This window comes from Somniosus microcephalus, chromosome 2, assembly GCF_052327205.1.
Source record: "Somniosus microcephalus isolate GS21.2 chromosome 2, FLI_Smic_1.0, whole genome shotgun sequence".
Lineage (NCBI taxonomy): Eukaryota > Metazoa > Chordata > Chondrichthyes > Squaliformes > Somniosidae > Somniosus > Somniosus microcephalus.
Window position 1 is genome coordinate 338050884 of NC_140988.1, and position 17002 is coordinate 338067885.

At 48.5% G+C, this 17002-nt stretch overlaps 1 protein-coding gene across 9 annotated transcripts in view; it reads right to left on the reverse strand.

The window, feature by feature from the left end:
- fgfr3 (fibroblast growth factor receptor 3) overlaps positions 1-17002 on the reverse strand; it is a 346406-nt gene that overhangs the window by 46774 nt on the left and 282630 nt on the right. For all 9 annotated transcript variants that reach the window (XM_085975421.1, XM_085975422.1, XM_085975423.1 and 6 more), the window contains 2 exons: positions 6317-6486; positions 1899-2022 (listed from right to left, as the gene is read on the reverse strand). In XM_085975421.1, the coding sequence (XP_085831547.1) occupies positions 1899-2022; positions 6317-6486 (294 nt within the window). The remainder of the gene's footprint in view (positions 1-1898; positions 2023-6316; positions 6487-17002) is intronic.

Genomic DNA, 17002 nt, shown 5'->3' on the forward strand with positions numbered 1-17002 from the left:
CTTGGGGGCAATTTTGACTTTGGCCGATAGTGTAAAATGGGAGACACTGATTAAGCCACCCGGTATAGATTGCTCCCAATTCAATGGGCGGCGAAATCGGTATCACCCAAAGTCAGAATTACCCCTGTCCCTCTTGAGCAGCCGGCTGCTCCCTCCAGAAAGTCTCTCTCAGGTCAAAAATATAACGTCTGGTGAATTTTAGGTGCCACCTCCATGGTGCGCCATCCTCTGCCCCATCAAGAATCTGCCCGTACAAGCCAGGATCCAGGAGGTCCCAACTTCTATTCTCAGTTAACTAATCTCAGCTGATGCAACGGTAGAGGTGCTACAAAAGTCCTCAGCACCTCTGGGTTAGGGAGTCGAAAATCAGTCAAGGTTCTGCTATCCTGATCGCTATGCACTGACCCCTACTGGAAGATCCAGAGTGTAGTCCAGACGAAGGGGTCGATATTCAGTGTGCCGTGAGGCGGGCTTTTAGGCGTGTGGGGGGCTAAAATCCCGAATTCGGGGGTCCCAACACCATCCCGCCCAAAACCCGCCTCCACGTAAGTTTCACAGGAGGCGGGTACCCGCCCCGCACTGGGACCCGCCGACCCGAGGCGGGAAGGGATTAGTGCCAATTAACTGCCTGTTAACAGGTAGTTAACAGGCAGTTTTTAGCCTAATCCCTATTTTGAGGGGTGTCGTGTGGGATTCCCGACGGCTCCAAACCACGCCAGGTTAGAGCAGTCGAGCCGTCGGGTTGAAGGAGTTGGAGGGGTCGCGATGTCGGTGTTCAGGTGAGTGATGGGTGCATGAGTGCAAAGGTAAGTGTGTTTGGTGTGTCTAAAGTGTGTAAAGAAGTTTAAATTACCTGTACTTACCTTTACAGCCTTCCTTCCTCTAGGCTTCGGGAGTCCATCACTCAGCCGGCACTGAAAGCAAAATGGCTGCGAGCTGTCAAAAGTGACAGCCTTCAGCTTTCATTGCCGGTGACAGTTCTAACTGAGTCTGCGTAGAAGGACTCAGGTTAGAAGTCAGACTGTCAGTGTTTGACAGCTTCAAACAGCTGTGAAACACTGATATTTCATCTGTCAAGACCTCTTGGCAGATGAAATTTCAGTCTGTGACATCACCTTTTGCCGGGTGGCCCTTAATTGGCCTGCTGAGCCCGCTGGTCGGGCTCAACAAGGTCAATCAAGGGAAAATCGCGTGGGTTGGCCGGACGTCGATGTAGGCAGGACTAAAACCCGAAAGTTGTAGTCCTGCCTCCTTCCCGACAGCTTAATGAAAATTGACCCCGAAGAGAGGATCGGGCTTGACGTGATGTTCTCCCCAGTAAGATCACCACTGAGGGTCGCCCATGAACAATAGCCACCTTGGTGAGGCACAACAGAACGTCCAGCACAAGTGAAACAATAGCCCAGTGAGGAAATCAATGCCTCAGGAAACAATGACTGAGCAAACAAGGAACCTTGCATTTATACAACACTTCATCACATCCTCAGGATACCCCCAAAGCACATTACTTTTGAACTGCAGACACTGTTGCGTAGGCAAGCGATGCAGCCAATTTGTGCACAGCAGGATCCCATAAACAGCAACGGAATGAACAACCAGTGAATCAGTTTTTGGGGTGGTGGTGGTGCTTGGTTGGATGAACTCCTTGCTCTACCTATGATAGTGTCAACTGAACAGGCAGACGGGACCTGAGTTTAACATCTCATCCCAAGAGACGGCACTTCAGACAATATCGCTCCCCCTCAGTACGGTTCGGGAGTGTCAACTGAGACGATGTGCTCCTGCCCTGGACTGGAGCTTGAACCCATGACGTTAACACACTCATTGTCAATATCGCACATTGTGACTTCAACCCATATTTGTTAGCAGCCCGATAAAACGGAAAAGAGTTGTCTTACCGAGTACGTCCAGCTGGTAGGTGTGGCTAATGCTGCCATATTTGTTCTCAACCACACAAGTGTAATTGCCGCGGTCCGAGGGGACCACACTCTCCATCACCAAACTCCACTGCTGGTGTCGGAGCTAGAAAAAGAAATCAGATAAAAGATGGTCACCGTGTTCCTTCAGGAGATCTAAGTACCCGCTGGTTTCTGAATTAGTGCATGTGAGTCGAAGACTCCTTTCCAATAAGTGGAAGAAACAGAACTGCTCCTTGGCCAGGTCACCTACTAGTTTATCAGCTAACAGCAGATCAGCACAGTAGTACAGTTGGGTGAAGTGTTGTGCAGCTTCTACTTGCAAAGCTCAAACACACTGGCAGCCCTCCTGGTGTAACACAGAGCTATACAGAGCAGAAAGCTCCCACTGTTGATCCCTAGTCTGTGCTGAGAATAGCTCCTCTCAGCCAGCATGACACTTGGGGACTACCGCTAGTTCCAGTACCCAGGGGCTAGTGGGCGAAGTTATAAGAAGCACCGGGTTCCCGTGGCTTATCACTGTCCAGTGACCCCCTTGCTGGGACTTCTGCCTGTGAGGACTAGGCTGTGAGCCCTCCTTCATAGCTTGCTGAAGCCCACTGTCGAGGATCAAGAGTAGCCACTTGGTGAGGTACTAGAGGGCTGACAGTGGGCACTGCCTTCAGGAAAAAGCTTCCAGGTGTGTCTCAAGTGAAGCAGTTTTAGGTTCGGTGCACACGATGGTTATGGCTTTATATAACCAGTTTCTGGGAGAAATTATGACAGAAAAACCTGCAAATTTGTCTACTGCTTGCACAACTAATCCCGCTGACACCTTAAAAGCTTTGTAAGAAGTAACAGGCGTGTCAGCTAAACATGTTTAATATGTTTCAGAACATGTTTGGCTGTGATATTTTTAGACCGGGAAAAACTGTGTTGTTCAAGACCAACAAATCTCCGATCCGCTGCTTTACTTCCCAGCCAAAGAATTCATTGAACCCCTTGCTCATGGTAAGATTTTAATTGAAAACCCATCTTATGTTATATAGATTCAGGGGAACAGTGAGCAACGGGAGCCCTGTAACTCCCCCCAGTTACTTTTCTTCCTGCTGTCCCTCCTACGCAAAGCCGGAAGCCCCACGATTCCCATTGCTAAAAAAGGGAAGGATTCCATCTCTGTGCTTTCAGCTTTAACTGGAGACCTGACAGCAGTTCATGCAGTCGGGTCAAATACATTAAAGAGCGTCACTGACTGAGGGAGTACTGCACATCAACGGCACTCCAGCAATGTAAAACTGGTCTCAGGAAGGCCATTAACGGTCCACAGTTAGAACAGAATGCTTCTGAGGACACGAGAGTGCGTGTAGGCTGGCCGCCATTTTAGCTACCTCAAAGGTTCCTTGTCATTTAGGTGGACTATATGAGGGAGTCAGAGGAGTGGCTCTGGGAGATCAGTCCTGTCCCCTGAGCCAGTTGAACACCATAAGATGGCAAAGCCTCACATAACTGCTGCGAGAATCACTTATCTTTTTGTTAAAAAGGTAGCTTCTTCCTGGCAAATAAATAAACCATTTCTGTGAGTTTACAATCTATGTCATTGTTTTGCTCAAGGTATGTCATTGGCTAATGCAGTAGGGTTGGACAGGCCCTGCCTGGATCGATTCACTGGAAGTCTACTTTGTTGGCTCTAAGGATTGTATGTGGAATGAAATGAGCTTGGGAGCACAAACTTCCCGTAAATCAGCAACTAATCAGCAATGTCACTCTGATAGGCCTAAGGAGGGTTGGTATGGGAAATGGGGGAAAAAAAACACATGTTACAGAGTGCACTTGAGTGGTGGGGGCTGAAGGACACCGAGTGCAGCAGAGCAGAGCAGAGGCAGCCTCACTCTGCATCCGTCTGAGCTACATCTGGGTCTGACCTGGGGTTGTTTGATGCTGAGAGTGGGCACCTGAAACAGAAAGTGTTCATTGCCCAGCACCAACAGCTCTCCCTCACACTGATAAGTGCAACAACAAAAAAAACCTCGCTGTTTCTGGCGGTGTGACATCGGCAATGCGCTCCATCCATTTACAGTAAACACAGCCGGTGGCAGGGGTCGGTTTTCCTTGCTTTTGTATCGCTTTAATTCACTACCAGTCAGGGAACCTCGCGCCCGATCACGCTCCAGTGGAAACGAGTGGACCAGGCTCAGCTGTGATGCCTCTTGTGTTCGAATAGCCCGGTGGCGCTAAACGTCTCACTTCACACATGAATAATGGCCAGCTGGGTGAGGAAAATCAGTGAGCGATCAACAACCAGAGAAGTGCACTGCAGCAAACAGTCAGCGGTTTTAGACCAGAGGAGACAACAGCGAGAGAATAAAGTTAACGTCTCTGAGCTGCTGTTTAGAAAGAGAAGGGAGGGGGAAAAAAAGCAGAAACACATTTGTAGACTTTTGTTATAGCTTACAAGACAATTGCCGGCTTCCTTGGCTGGTAAAGGATTAAAACAAGCCTTTTATTCATGTGGTTAAGCGTGCAATGTCACATGGGCTTTAGAAGGATTATAAAATATTGCAGATTCCTAAAAGGATTTGAGTGCTACTTTAAAGTGGGATTTTAGACTGAAAACCAACCTGACTCTTCGGGTTTGTGTGTCATTCTGAGGTGGAGGCAGCATGTTTAGATAAATTTAACAAAACTAAACAGCTTTTCAAATTGTCGTACGTGGTTTTATATTTTGTTTTCAGTCGGTTTAGAGCTGTCACTAAAGGCCTGGATTTTTTTTGTTGTTGGTGTGTTTGCAATTTTTCTGCTGCTGTTCTTTAAGAAGTTTCAGCCCATTCACCATTAATAACGGACAGGCCGTCAGTCTGCACGGCCATTACAGTCTGGGGGCGGGGGGGGCGGGGAGCGCAGAGGAGAAAACTGCGGAGGGAAACAATACTTATTGATTTTGTTTTCTATCTCCGAGGGCGGGCTGGATGTTGCCTGCCCGCATTTCCTGGGATTAGTCTCATTTGAATAACTGTGACGGGCTCCTGATGGGATTTCCTCTATAGAGCCCACCCACCCCCCTCCCCCTCCTCTGTCTGTGGGAGAGAGGAAAATGGCTGCTGCAGGTATCAAGCGCTCCCAACAGCATAACTGGGCCGGCCCCCCTCCAGGCCAGTTGAAGAAGAGCCCTAGTTTACTTGTTAAAATTTTAAAACTCCTACGGGAGTGTGATAATTGCCTCGGAGTGTGTGCGTGTGTGTGTGTGGGGGGGGGGGGGGGCACACACTCCGAGGCAATTATCACACTCCAGTAGGAGAGTATGTTTACATTTTAAACCCCCCTCCCACCCACTGCAAAATGTCAACTAGGAAAGCAGCCTTTGTCTTTGAATTATCGTTTTGTACTTTTGTCACCAATTTTAAAGGTAAGAAACAGGATTTTATTCTGAAATTGGATCGAAGTCTCCACAAGTGCTGTCGAGCCTAAATAGGGGTCTTGTGAAATATATTTTTCAAAGGCCTACTTTGAGCTGGGGTACGGCCAGCTCAATTTGTTCAGTCGATGCTGCTGCTTTAGTCTTGCCTCATAATCCCGATGCTGAAGTAAGACCAAGTCAAAATAAGGACTGAGGCCCTGGCAGACGCCTCAGCACGCAGTGCCCCCCCCCCCCCCCACCCCGGCTCTGTACATCAGTGTTAGGAAAAATAAATTCCATTACAATGAATGTCACTGAAATACTGTCAAAACGTTGACAGGGGTCACTCACCCTGCGCGTCAGATTCTAAACAAACGGATGAGGACAGAGAGTTTCTGGAGCAACTCTCAGGCCTTTTGACGGAAGGCCTTATCCAACATTTTTAAAGTGCTGGTGCCTTTCATCATCTGTATCTGCTAACCAGCTCTGTCTGCAGTGGGCTGCCCTGCCTCTTTTTACACAGTTCTAATCCTCCGGCTTCGCCCCGGCCTGCTCACTCCATCACATTGTCCATCCCATCAGTGTGACATCGCCGTTGGCAACAGGCCCCTAGGCGTTCCGTTAAATTAATGGATCGCCGTCAGAACCGCAAAGAATGAAGATGGTCGCGAGGAGTTTTGTTGGAAGACTGGGGGCTGTGGGCCTGGAGGACTCCATGGGCCTGGAACGACTTGAACTAAAAAGTTGGCTAATCCTTTGCCCTCTGGCCTTAATGGTCACATGGCCAGCTGTGACCCTGTCAAGCAGCGAACAGGCACTGCGATTAGTTGAAACTCGACAAGCCGCAGCCGGTCAGGAGCAATGTTCCCTCGAAGCTGTGTGCGTGCGCGGCACCACGCGGGCCGCTCACAAGCATTCCCATTGGACAAACCGCGCAGGCGCAGAAATTTAAAGGGACATTAAAATAAACAGGCCGCGAACATCAAAGTGCAGCTTGAAGGAACATTGGTCAAGAGTAAGGGCCCACCTTGATGCCCCCAATACGGTGTTCACCCTTAAATTCTTTGCTGTTCTTCAGCCAGTGGATGGTGGGAATGGGGTTTCCTGCAGCGGGGCAGCGGAAGCGAACGGTGTTAGCCGCAGGCACTGCATGAAGTTTCTTCTCCATCCGGTCAGGACGGGCCCAGTACGGAGCTCCTGAAAACGCCAATAAATAAGAAAGATGACAGTTTGTACCAATGGCCAACACAATGAAAAAACACGAATTCTGCTTATTTAACCCACGCAGCTTAAATCTTAAAGGCAGTGTCGCCGAAGAAACACTTTCACCCTTACACCCCAGACTCGACTTCGCCAGCGCTCTCGAGTTCCACACTACACAGGCTGGAACTCATCCATAGCTGTGCTGCCCACACTAAGTACCATTCTTCTGTCCCTCCCATGCTTGCTGATTGTTACGGCTCCCTCCCTGCCCCCAACGCATCAAATTCCCGGAGGCCTTGAACCACCCGTACCTCTTCCAGCCGGAGATCTTACCGCTCACCCTTTGGTCCGCTGACTCTGTTCTCCCATGCACCCCTCCTCCTCTCTACCGTTGGTGATGGAACCTTCAGCTTTCCGAGCCCTATTCCCTGGAACTGCCTCCGTGTCTCAGTGGGCAGCACCCTCGCCTCTGGGTCAGAAGGTTGTGGGTTCGGGTCCCACTCCAGGGACTTGAGCACATAAATCTAGGCTGACACTCCAGTGCAGTACGGAGGGAGTGCTGCACTGTCGGAGGTGCCGTCATTCGGATGAGATGTCAAGCCGAGACCCCGTCTGCTCCCTCAGGTGGACGTAAAAGATCCCGTGGCACTATTTCGAAGAAGAGCAGGGGAGTTCTCCCCGGTGTCCTGGCCAATATTTATCCCTCAATCAAGATCACTAAAACAGATTATCTGGTCATTATCACATTGCTGTTTATGGGAACTTGCTGTGCGCAAATTGGCTGCCGTGTTTCCTACATTACAACAGTGACTACACTCCAAAAAGTACTTCATTGGCTGTAAAGCGCTTTGGGACATCCGGTGGTCGTGAAAGGCGCTACATAAATGCAAGTCTTTCTTTCTCCTAAACACCTTACGCCTTCCCACCCTTTCTCCAAAGAGTTCCTTACAAGCCTATATTTTCCGCCATGCTGCTGCTGCTGTTTGGATACTCCTCTGTGAATTGCCTTGGGACATTCTGCGCTCTAAAGGCAGTATGGAAATGAAGGTTGTTACTTTTGAACAATATGTAGAGTTGCTACCTCAAGGCCTTGGCGAGGGTGCAGAAGAGAGTTACCAGAATGGTACCAGGGATGAGGGACTTCAGTTAAAGGCACTCTCAACACCTACCTATTCAACCATGCCTTTGGTCACCTCTCCTTACTCCCCCTACTTATACTTGCTGCCCATTTTTGCTCCTCTGCTAAGCATCTGTCAAAAAGGTGTTGTACAAATGCACGTTTGTTGCTGGTAGAAGAGAGAACAATCACACCACTAAAGCACGACCGTCTGACAAGAGACTCATGAAAGCACACTCTGCTTATTTTACAACCGTTAGCTTTAAAGCTGCCGACAATTCCAATCCGAGATAATTTAAGGGCGGTTTGCCAAATTCTTGTCCCTTATCAATGATCAAACCAGCTTAACTACAGCAGAGTAACTGCTCCAACGGGACCTGAAACATTAAAGAATAGTTCTCGGAAAAAGGTCGGAGCCAAATGATCGTTGTTGGTGTCTGGAGTGAGCAATTACAATGGGGGGGGGGTGGGGGGGAAACGACTGCAGGCGGGGACAGCACGAGAGCTCCTAATAGCACAGTGCTGGCCTTCCGACCAGAGGGCGACAAAATAATGGGTTTCAAAATAGTTTGGATAGTGCAAACATATTCTGTGCCAAAAAAATATGTACAGAGAGGTTTTATTTCTACTGAAACATAGTCATATGTAGCTGACTGCGATGCCCCCCTGTTGTCAAATAGCCCCTTATGCAAGGGTGGCCAGCACCTGTGGAATCGCACTCCACCTGTGGAATCGATACTTTCAGGAGATGGAGGGGGGTAAAGCAGAGGGAGAAAGATGACCACATTTGCTGACTACGGAACCAGTTGATAGCAAGGCTTGTAAATCCTATTTTCGGGAGCTCTCCTGCAGTATTAAGATGGCATCGAAGGCTGCTTCTATAGCCTGAGCTAACTGCACAGAGCTCACTCTGCCAAGATTGGAACAAGAAAAAGAACAAGTGTGAAAGCATCTCCAGCTAACAGCCCTTTAAAACTGGGCCCCCGTCAAGAGCTCAAACCAAAACAAGCAGCAACTACACTGCAGGAGCTACATCCGCCTACAGCTAAATCTGCTCACACCCCACATATAAACGAAGGACACATTTGCAGGTGGCACAAACCCCCATTCTGACCTCTTTAGTGTGGGCAGGAACCGAGGACTTTGTCAACGTTCACTAAATCTTGCCACGGTTTTGTAAACTAGATGCCGTCTTTCAGATGAGACGTTAAACCGAGGCCCCGTCTGCTCCCTCAGGTGGACGTAAAAGATCCCCTGGCATTATTTCGAAGAAGAGCAGGGGAGTTATCCCCGGTGTCCTGGCCAATATTTATCCCTTAATCAACATAACCAAAACAGATTATCTGGTCAGTATCACATTGCTGTTTGTGGGAGCTTGCTGTGCCCAAAATGGCTGCCGCGTTTCCCACATTACAACAGGGACTACACTTCAGCAAGTACTTCATTGATTGTAAAGCGCTTTGGGACGTCCGGTGGTCATGAAAGGTGCTATATAAATGCAAGTCTTTCTTTTCTTTTTAGATGTAAATTATGAACTTAAAAACAAAGAAACAACATCGATAGATTTTTGAATATTAAGGGAATCAAGGGATATGGGGATAGTGCAGGAAGGTGGAGTTGAGGTCGAAGATCAGCCATGATCTTATTGAATGGCGGAGCAGGCTCAAGGGGCTGAATGGCCGACTCCTGCTCCTATTTCTTATGTTCTTATGTTATGTTCTAACATGAATGATATGGGCTCTGGAATTATTAATCCTCTCTCCCACCCCCAGCCCACCATCATACTGTTTGGCCTGAGGCTGTGCACTCCCAACATGTAACCACACAGGTGAGAAACTGCCTTTGTGTCATTCAGGCCTACAGCAGTGATGCGATAATTCTGAATATTGTAACAGTTTGGTGCCAGTGTCTCTGTTAGCTTCTGCTGTATGACGGGTTGGGGTGGGAGTGAGGGGGGGAGATTCCTGTCTAACAGCCCAGGCAACGCTTCACACGTTGTTTGCCTGTCATATAACGCCGGGGTCCATCATTTCTCACCCGGCGTGGAGCAGCAATGTTAAACTAATTTACTTTCCCAGCAGCGAGAGCTTAATCAAAGCTCGCTGCTACAGGCCAATGCTGGGTCACAGCGGTTCTCACCGTTAACCTTCACAAGAGAGTCGCGCCAATAATGCAAGCCATTTATTTCCCTCTGGCACTCGGTAGATATTGGCTGACAGACTTGCAGTGAGGGAGATGTTTCTCCACAGACAGATACGGCCAAGAACATTGTCTCCCTGACCTCAAGACTGACAAGAGAACTCACTGACTGCCAACACAAAGTGATTTAATTTCACTGAACAAAACTATTTATGAGGCCGTGGGGAACAAGGTTATGGGCTGTGGGAAAAGACTATATCAGTCCTCGATCGGAGGTGCGCGCATGTTTAGTCGAGTACTAACTGCAAGGCGCATTTGCATGTGTCACGGAGAGCCCGAGGATGAGTTGTGGCAAACTGCCTAAAATAACTTCTCGAACCAATGATTACGGCCTGAACTCCCCACCCCAGTTGTTGCTTCCAAATGTCAATCTTTTGAACAAGAGAAACAGGCTGCCCCTTGAAGCTGCTGCAATCCCATTTCGGTTGTTGCCCTGTAACGAAAGGCAAGTATAGTATTCCTGCTGCTGTGTGGAAGAAGTTCTGTTCTTTTTGGGATATCTGACCTTGCAAGCTCGAAATCTGCAAAACTCATAGGCCTAGAAATTCGTCTCGGGCGGTACTGGATCGGTTGCCCATTATACACAGTGTCTGATATTCAGTTCCACTGTACAGCGACTGATCCAATACCGCCCGTTATACACAGTGTCTGATATTCAGTTCCACTGTACAGCGACTGATCCAATACCGCCCGTTATACACAGTGTCTGATATTCAGTTCCACTGTACGGCAACTGATCCAATACTGCCTGTTATACACAGTGTCTGATATTCAGTTCCACTGTACGGCGACTGATCCAATACTGCCCGTTATACACAGTGTCTGATATTCAGTTCCACTGTACAGCGACTGATCCAATACTGCCCGTTATACACAGTGTCTGATATTCAGTTCCACTGTACGCGACTGATCCAATACTGCCCGTTATACACAGTGTCTGATATTCAGTTCCACTGTACAGCGACTGATCCAATACCGCCCGTTATACACAGTGTCTGATAATCAGTTCCACTGTACGGCGACTGATCCAATACTGCCCGTTATACACAGTGTCTGATATTCGGTTCCACTGTACGGCGACTGATCCAATACTGCCTGTTATACACAGTGTCTGATATTCAGTTCCACTGTACGGCGACTGATCCAATACCGCCCGTTATACACAGTGTCTGATATTCAGTTCCACTGTACGGCGACTGATCCAATACCGCCCGTTATACACAGAGTCTGATAATCAGTTCCACTGTACGGCGACTGATCCAATACCGCCCGTTATACACAGTGTTTGATATTCAGTTCCACTGTACGGCGACTGATCCAATACCGCCCGTTATACACAGAGTCTGATAATCAGTTCCACTGTACGGCAACTGATCCAATACTGCCTGTTATACACAGTGTCTGATATTCAGTTCCACTGTACGGCGACTGATCCAATACCGCCCGTTATACACAGTGTTTGATATTCAGTTCCACTGTACAGCGACTGATCCAATACCGCCCGTTATACACAGTGTTTGATATTCAGTTCCACTGTACAGCGGCCAATCCAATACCGCCCGTTATACACAGAGTCTGATATTCAGTTCCACTGTACGGCGACTGATCCAATACCGCCCGTTATACACAGAGTCTGATAATCAGTTCCACTGTACGGTGACTGATCCAATACTGCCCTTTATACACAGTGTCTGATATTCAGTTCCACTGTACGGCAACTGATCCAATACTGCCCGTTATACACAGTGTCTGATATTCAGTTCCACTGTACAGCGACTGATCCAATACTGCCCGTTATACACAGTGTCTGATATTCAGTTCCACTGTACGGCAACTGATCCAATACTGCCCTTTATACACAGTGTCTGATATTCAGTTCCACTGTACGGCGACTGATCCAATACTGCCTGTTATACACAGTGTCTGATATTCAGTTCCACTGTACGGCGACTGATCCAATACCGCCCGTTATACACAGTGTCTGATATTCAGTTCCACTGTACAGCAACTGATCCAATACCGCCCGTTATACACAGTGTCTGATATTCAGTTCCACTGTACGGCAACTGATCCAATACTGCCCTTTATACACAGTGTCTGATATTCAGTTCCACTGTACGGCGGCCAATCCAATATCGCCCATTATACACAGTGTCTGATATTCAGTTCCACTGTACGGCAACTGATCCAATACTGCCCGTTATACACAGTGTCTGATATTCAGTTCCACTGTACGGCAACTGATCCAATACTGCCTGTTATGCACAGTGTCTGATATTCAGTTCCACTGTACGGCGACTGATCCAATACTGCCTGTTATGCACAGTGTCTGATAATCAGTTCCACTGTACGCGACTGATCCAATACCGCCTGTTATACGCAGTGTCTGATATTCAGTTCCACTGTACGCGACTGATCCAATACCGCCCGTTATACACAGTGTCTGATATTCAGTTCCACTGTACGGCGGCTGGTCCAATACCGCCCGTTATACACAGTGTCTGATATTCAGTTCCACTGTACGGCAACTGATCCAATACTGCCCGTTATACACAGTGTCTGATATTCAGTTCCACTGTACGGCAACTGATCCAATACTGCCTGTTATGCACAGTGTCTGATATTCAGTTCCACTGTACGGCGACTGATCCAATACTGCCTGTTATGCACAGTGTCTGATAATCAGTTCCACTGTACGCGACTGATCCAATACCGCCTGTTATACGCAGTGTCTGATATTCAGTTCCACTGTACGCGACTGATCCAATACCGCCCGTTATACACAGTGTCTGATATTCAGTTCCACTGTACGGCGGCTGGTCCAATACCGCCCGTTATACACAGTGTCTGATATTCAGTTCCACTGTACGGCGACTGATCCAATACCGCCCATTATACACAGTGTCTGATATTCAGTTCCACTGTACGGCGGCTGGTCCAATACCGCCCGTTATACACAGAGTCTGATATTCAGTTCCACTGTACGGCAACTGATCCAATACTGCCCTTTATACACAGTGTCTGATATTCAGTTCCACTGTACGGCGGCCAATCCAATATCGCCCATTATACACAGTGTCTGATATTCAGTTCCACTGTACGGCAACTGATCCAATACTGCCCGTTATACACAGTGTCTGATATTCAGTTCCACTGTACGGCAACTGATCCAATACTGCCTGTTATGCACAGTGTCTGATATTCAGTTCCACTGTACGGCGACTGATCCAATACTGCCTGTTATGCACAGTGTCTGATAATCAGTTCCACTGTACGCGACTGATCCAATACCGCCTGTTATACGCAGTGTCTGATATTCAGTTCCACTGTACGCGACTGATCCAATACCGCCCGTTATACACAGTGTCTGATATTCAGTTCCACTGTACGGCGGCTGGTCCAATACCGCCCGTTATACACAGTGTCTGATATTCAGTTCCACTGTACGGCAACTGATCCAATACTGCCCGTTATACACAGTGTCTGATATTCAGTTCCACTGTACGGCAACTGATCCAATACTGCCTGTTATGCACAGTGTCTGATATTCAGTTCCACTGTACGGCGACTGATCCAATACTGCCTGTTATGCACAGTGTCTGATAATCAGTTCCACTGTACGCGACTGATCCAATACCGCCTGTTATACGCAGTGTCTGATATTCAGTTCCACTGTACGCGACTGATCCAATACCGCCCGTTATACACAGTGTCTGATATTCAGTTCCACTGTACGGCGGCTGGTCCAATACCGCCCGTTATACACAGTGTCTGATATTCAGTTCCACTGTACGGCGACTGATCCAATACCGCCCATTATACACAGTGTCTGATATTCAGTTCCACTGTACGGCGACTGATCCAATACCGCCCATTATACACAGTGTCTGATATTCAGTTCCACTGTACGGCGACTGATCCAATACTGCCCGTTATACACAGTGTCTGATATTCAGTTCCACTGTACGGCGGCTGGTCCAATACCGCCCGTTATGCGCCACCACCCGGGACGAATTCTAGGCCAAAAGCTTTTCAAAATAAATGTGCCACATTCGATTGCAAGGCCCCAGATTTTTTTTTTAAATGGGGCTTGAATCAATTCAAGACAGTTTAAAAAAAGACAAAACTTAACGACTAGATTAATTTTTGCTGCTTTTCTACAGTTCTGTTAATTTGGATTCTGAGATCCCGGCATTTCTGCTGTTAAATCAGTTTTCCATAGCCTGTAGCTCATGGGCATGTGCTCCCCGAATCTAAGTTAAAAGAAATATATAAAAGCAGATTCAAACTTCAAATGCCATCATCTCAGCATTACTAAACCAATTCCTGTTTTCTCTCTAAATCTAGTTGTACATTATTTTATCCCATTCCACATTACAATGGAGCTTGTTTTCTGTCAAATTAATTTTCTCTGGGCTAGCTCCTGACAACAGGCAGAGTGAACTTGAGTGTAACATTCAGACACCATCCTGAGCCTTTCTACATCTTGCCTGGAGTGGTACAGGACTGTCGCCTCATCACCACCTCTCTCAACCACTCCACTGCCTCTGATTTGTCACACTGCTTGTCCGCGATATAGCTGAAATTTCCTCTACTTAAAATTGGGAAGGCCGAAGCCATTGTCTTCGATCCCCGCCACAAACTCTGTTCCCTAACCCCCGACTCCATCCCTCTCCCTGGCCGCTGACTGAGGCTGAACCAAATCGCTCGTAACCTCGGCGTCCTATTTGGCCCTGAGCTGAGCTTCCAACCACATATCCTCTCCGTCACCAAGACCGCCTACTTCCACCTCTGTAACATCGCCCGTCTCCGCCCTTGCCTCAGCTCATCTGCTGCTGAAACCCTAATCCGTGCCTTTGTTACCTCTAGTCGTGACTATTCCAACGCACTCCTGGCCGGCCTCCCACGTTCTACCCTCCATAAACTTGAGCTCATCCTAAACTCTACTGCCCGTGTCCTAACTCGCACCAAGTCCCGTTCACCCATCACCCCCTGTGCTCGCTGCCCCGTGTCCTAACTCGCACCAAGTCCCGTTCACCCATCACCCCCTGTGCTCGCTGCCCCGTGTCCTAACTCGCACCAAGTCCCGTTCACCCATCACCCCCTGTGCTCGCTGCCCCGTGTCCTAACTCGCACCAAGTCCCGTTCACCCATCACCCCCTGTGCTCGCTGCCCCGTGTCCTAACTCGCACCAAGTCCCGTTCACCCATCACTCCTGTGCTCGCTGACCTACATTGGCTCCCGGTCCAGCAATACCTCGTTGCGCTGTGTACGCTCTCTTATATGGGACCTCAAGTATAGTATTCCTGCCTGCTGCTGTGTGAAAGTAGTACTGTTGTTTTGGGGCAAAAATTCTCATCATTCTTTTCAAATCCCTCCATGACCTCGCCCCTCCCTATCTCCGTAACTTCCTCCAGTCCTACAACCCTCCGAGATCTCCACGCTCCTCCAATTCTGGCCTCTTGTGCATCACCGATTTTAATTGCTCCACCAGTGGCGGCCGTGCCTTTAGTAAGATTTTCTGCTTATTCTAGTTCCTATCCCTTTTTTCCCCCCATCAATCCCGAAGGCGTTGACTCATGCCGGCATGCTGTTTCAGGGCATTGACCATCCTTCACGCGTTTGAGCCTAGACACTGAGTATTAGCACAATGATTAAACTATAGGGGACCTCACAAGCAAGCCAACACACTAGCTTATAATCAGGAAAGGGAGCCTTGGTTAATTCACCCCGCCGCCCCTCCAGCTCGGGTACCAGTTTGTAGCTTCCACTTACTGCTGCCCCCGCTGAAGTCAGCACCGCCTGGAGATCAAACCTGGTTACCGTGCCAACGGCGCTGTGCGTTTACTCAGGAGAGCTGGCGATGGATGCGAGACCACGGGGTGAATTAGCTACCTATAAATAGGAACCACTATTCTGCCTCCCTTCCCAAGGTCTTGCTCCTTTCTGCGTAATGGTGTTGACTAGCTGGTATTTCTAGACTACCACAAGTGATCTGTTGACCGGATTTCAACTTGCTATTGCTAACAGATGTGGTGAATATGCAAGTGGAATAACAGAGTGAAACAAAACAAACAACAGAGATTGCAATATAAGAATCAGCGGAGTTTGCAAAATAATGCATGAAGCCTGCTCGCTGCCAACCGAGTTGAAACCCCCCTGTGATGCGATTCTCCTGTGAATTAGTGCAGCCGATTCCACACATTCCCTTACGGTACTTTTCACATGTCGGGTCCACGGCCAAGTTGTCTTCAGAAACCATTTACAGTGCTCTGGCTTCCCGACTCCACAAATTACCTGCACCAGACCGCTGAACCCTGCCGCTGTAACTGCCACAATCTTCAGTTTTGAAGAACGAAATGGACAAAGGCCAACCGTGGAGGGCTGGGGGTCGGGAATCTGGGGGCTGGGGATTTGTGGGCTGGGGCTGGGGGCTGGGAATCTGGGGGCTGGGGATTTGTGGGCTGGGGCCAGGGGGCAGGGAATCTGGGGGCTGGGGATTTGTGGGCTGGGGGCTGGGGACTTGGTGTCAGGGGCCAAGGGCCAGGGTCTGGGGGCCAGCGGCTGGAGTAGGGGGCTGGGGCTGGGCTGACTCTGGGAAGTTAAGTATTATGCTCCGTGACCTGCCCCATACTTTCCCCATCATTTTCTTTTCCTACTGCGTTTCATATCTCTTGTGAGAAGAGGAATTTTTAAGCTACATACTGTATATGTAAACTTGCATTTTTATATCGCGCCTTTCACGATCTCAGGACGTCTCCAAGTGCTGTACAGCCAATGAAGTACTTTTTTGAAGTGTAGTCACTGTTGTAATGTGGGAGCCAAATTGCGCACAGCAAGCTCCCACAAACAGCGTGAGATAAATGACCAATTAAACTGTTCTTTCGTGATGTTGGTCGAGGCACAAGGACGTGGGGACCCCAGGAACGTCTTCTCCTTCAAATAGTGACCTGGGATCTTTTACATCCATGCGAGGGCAAACAGGGCCTCAGTTTAATATCTCATCCATAAGATGCCACCTCTGAAATGCAGCACTCCCTCAGTACTGCGCTGAAGTGTCGGCTGAAATTATGTGCTCGTGTCTCCGGATTGGGAGTTTAACCTATAACCCTCTGATTTAGAGGCACGAGTGCTAACAACGAGCCAAGGCTGACACTTAATTAGGGTTAAAAAAATGTTTTCGTGAAAACAAAA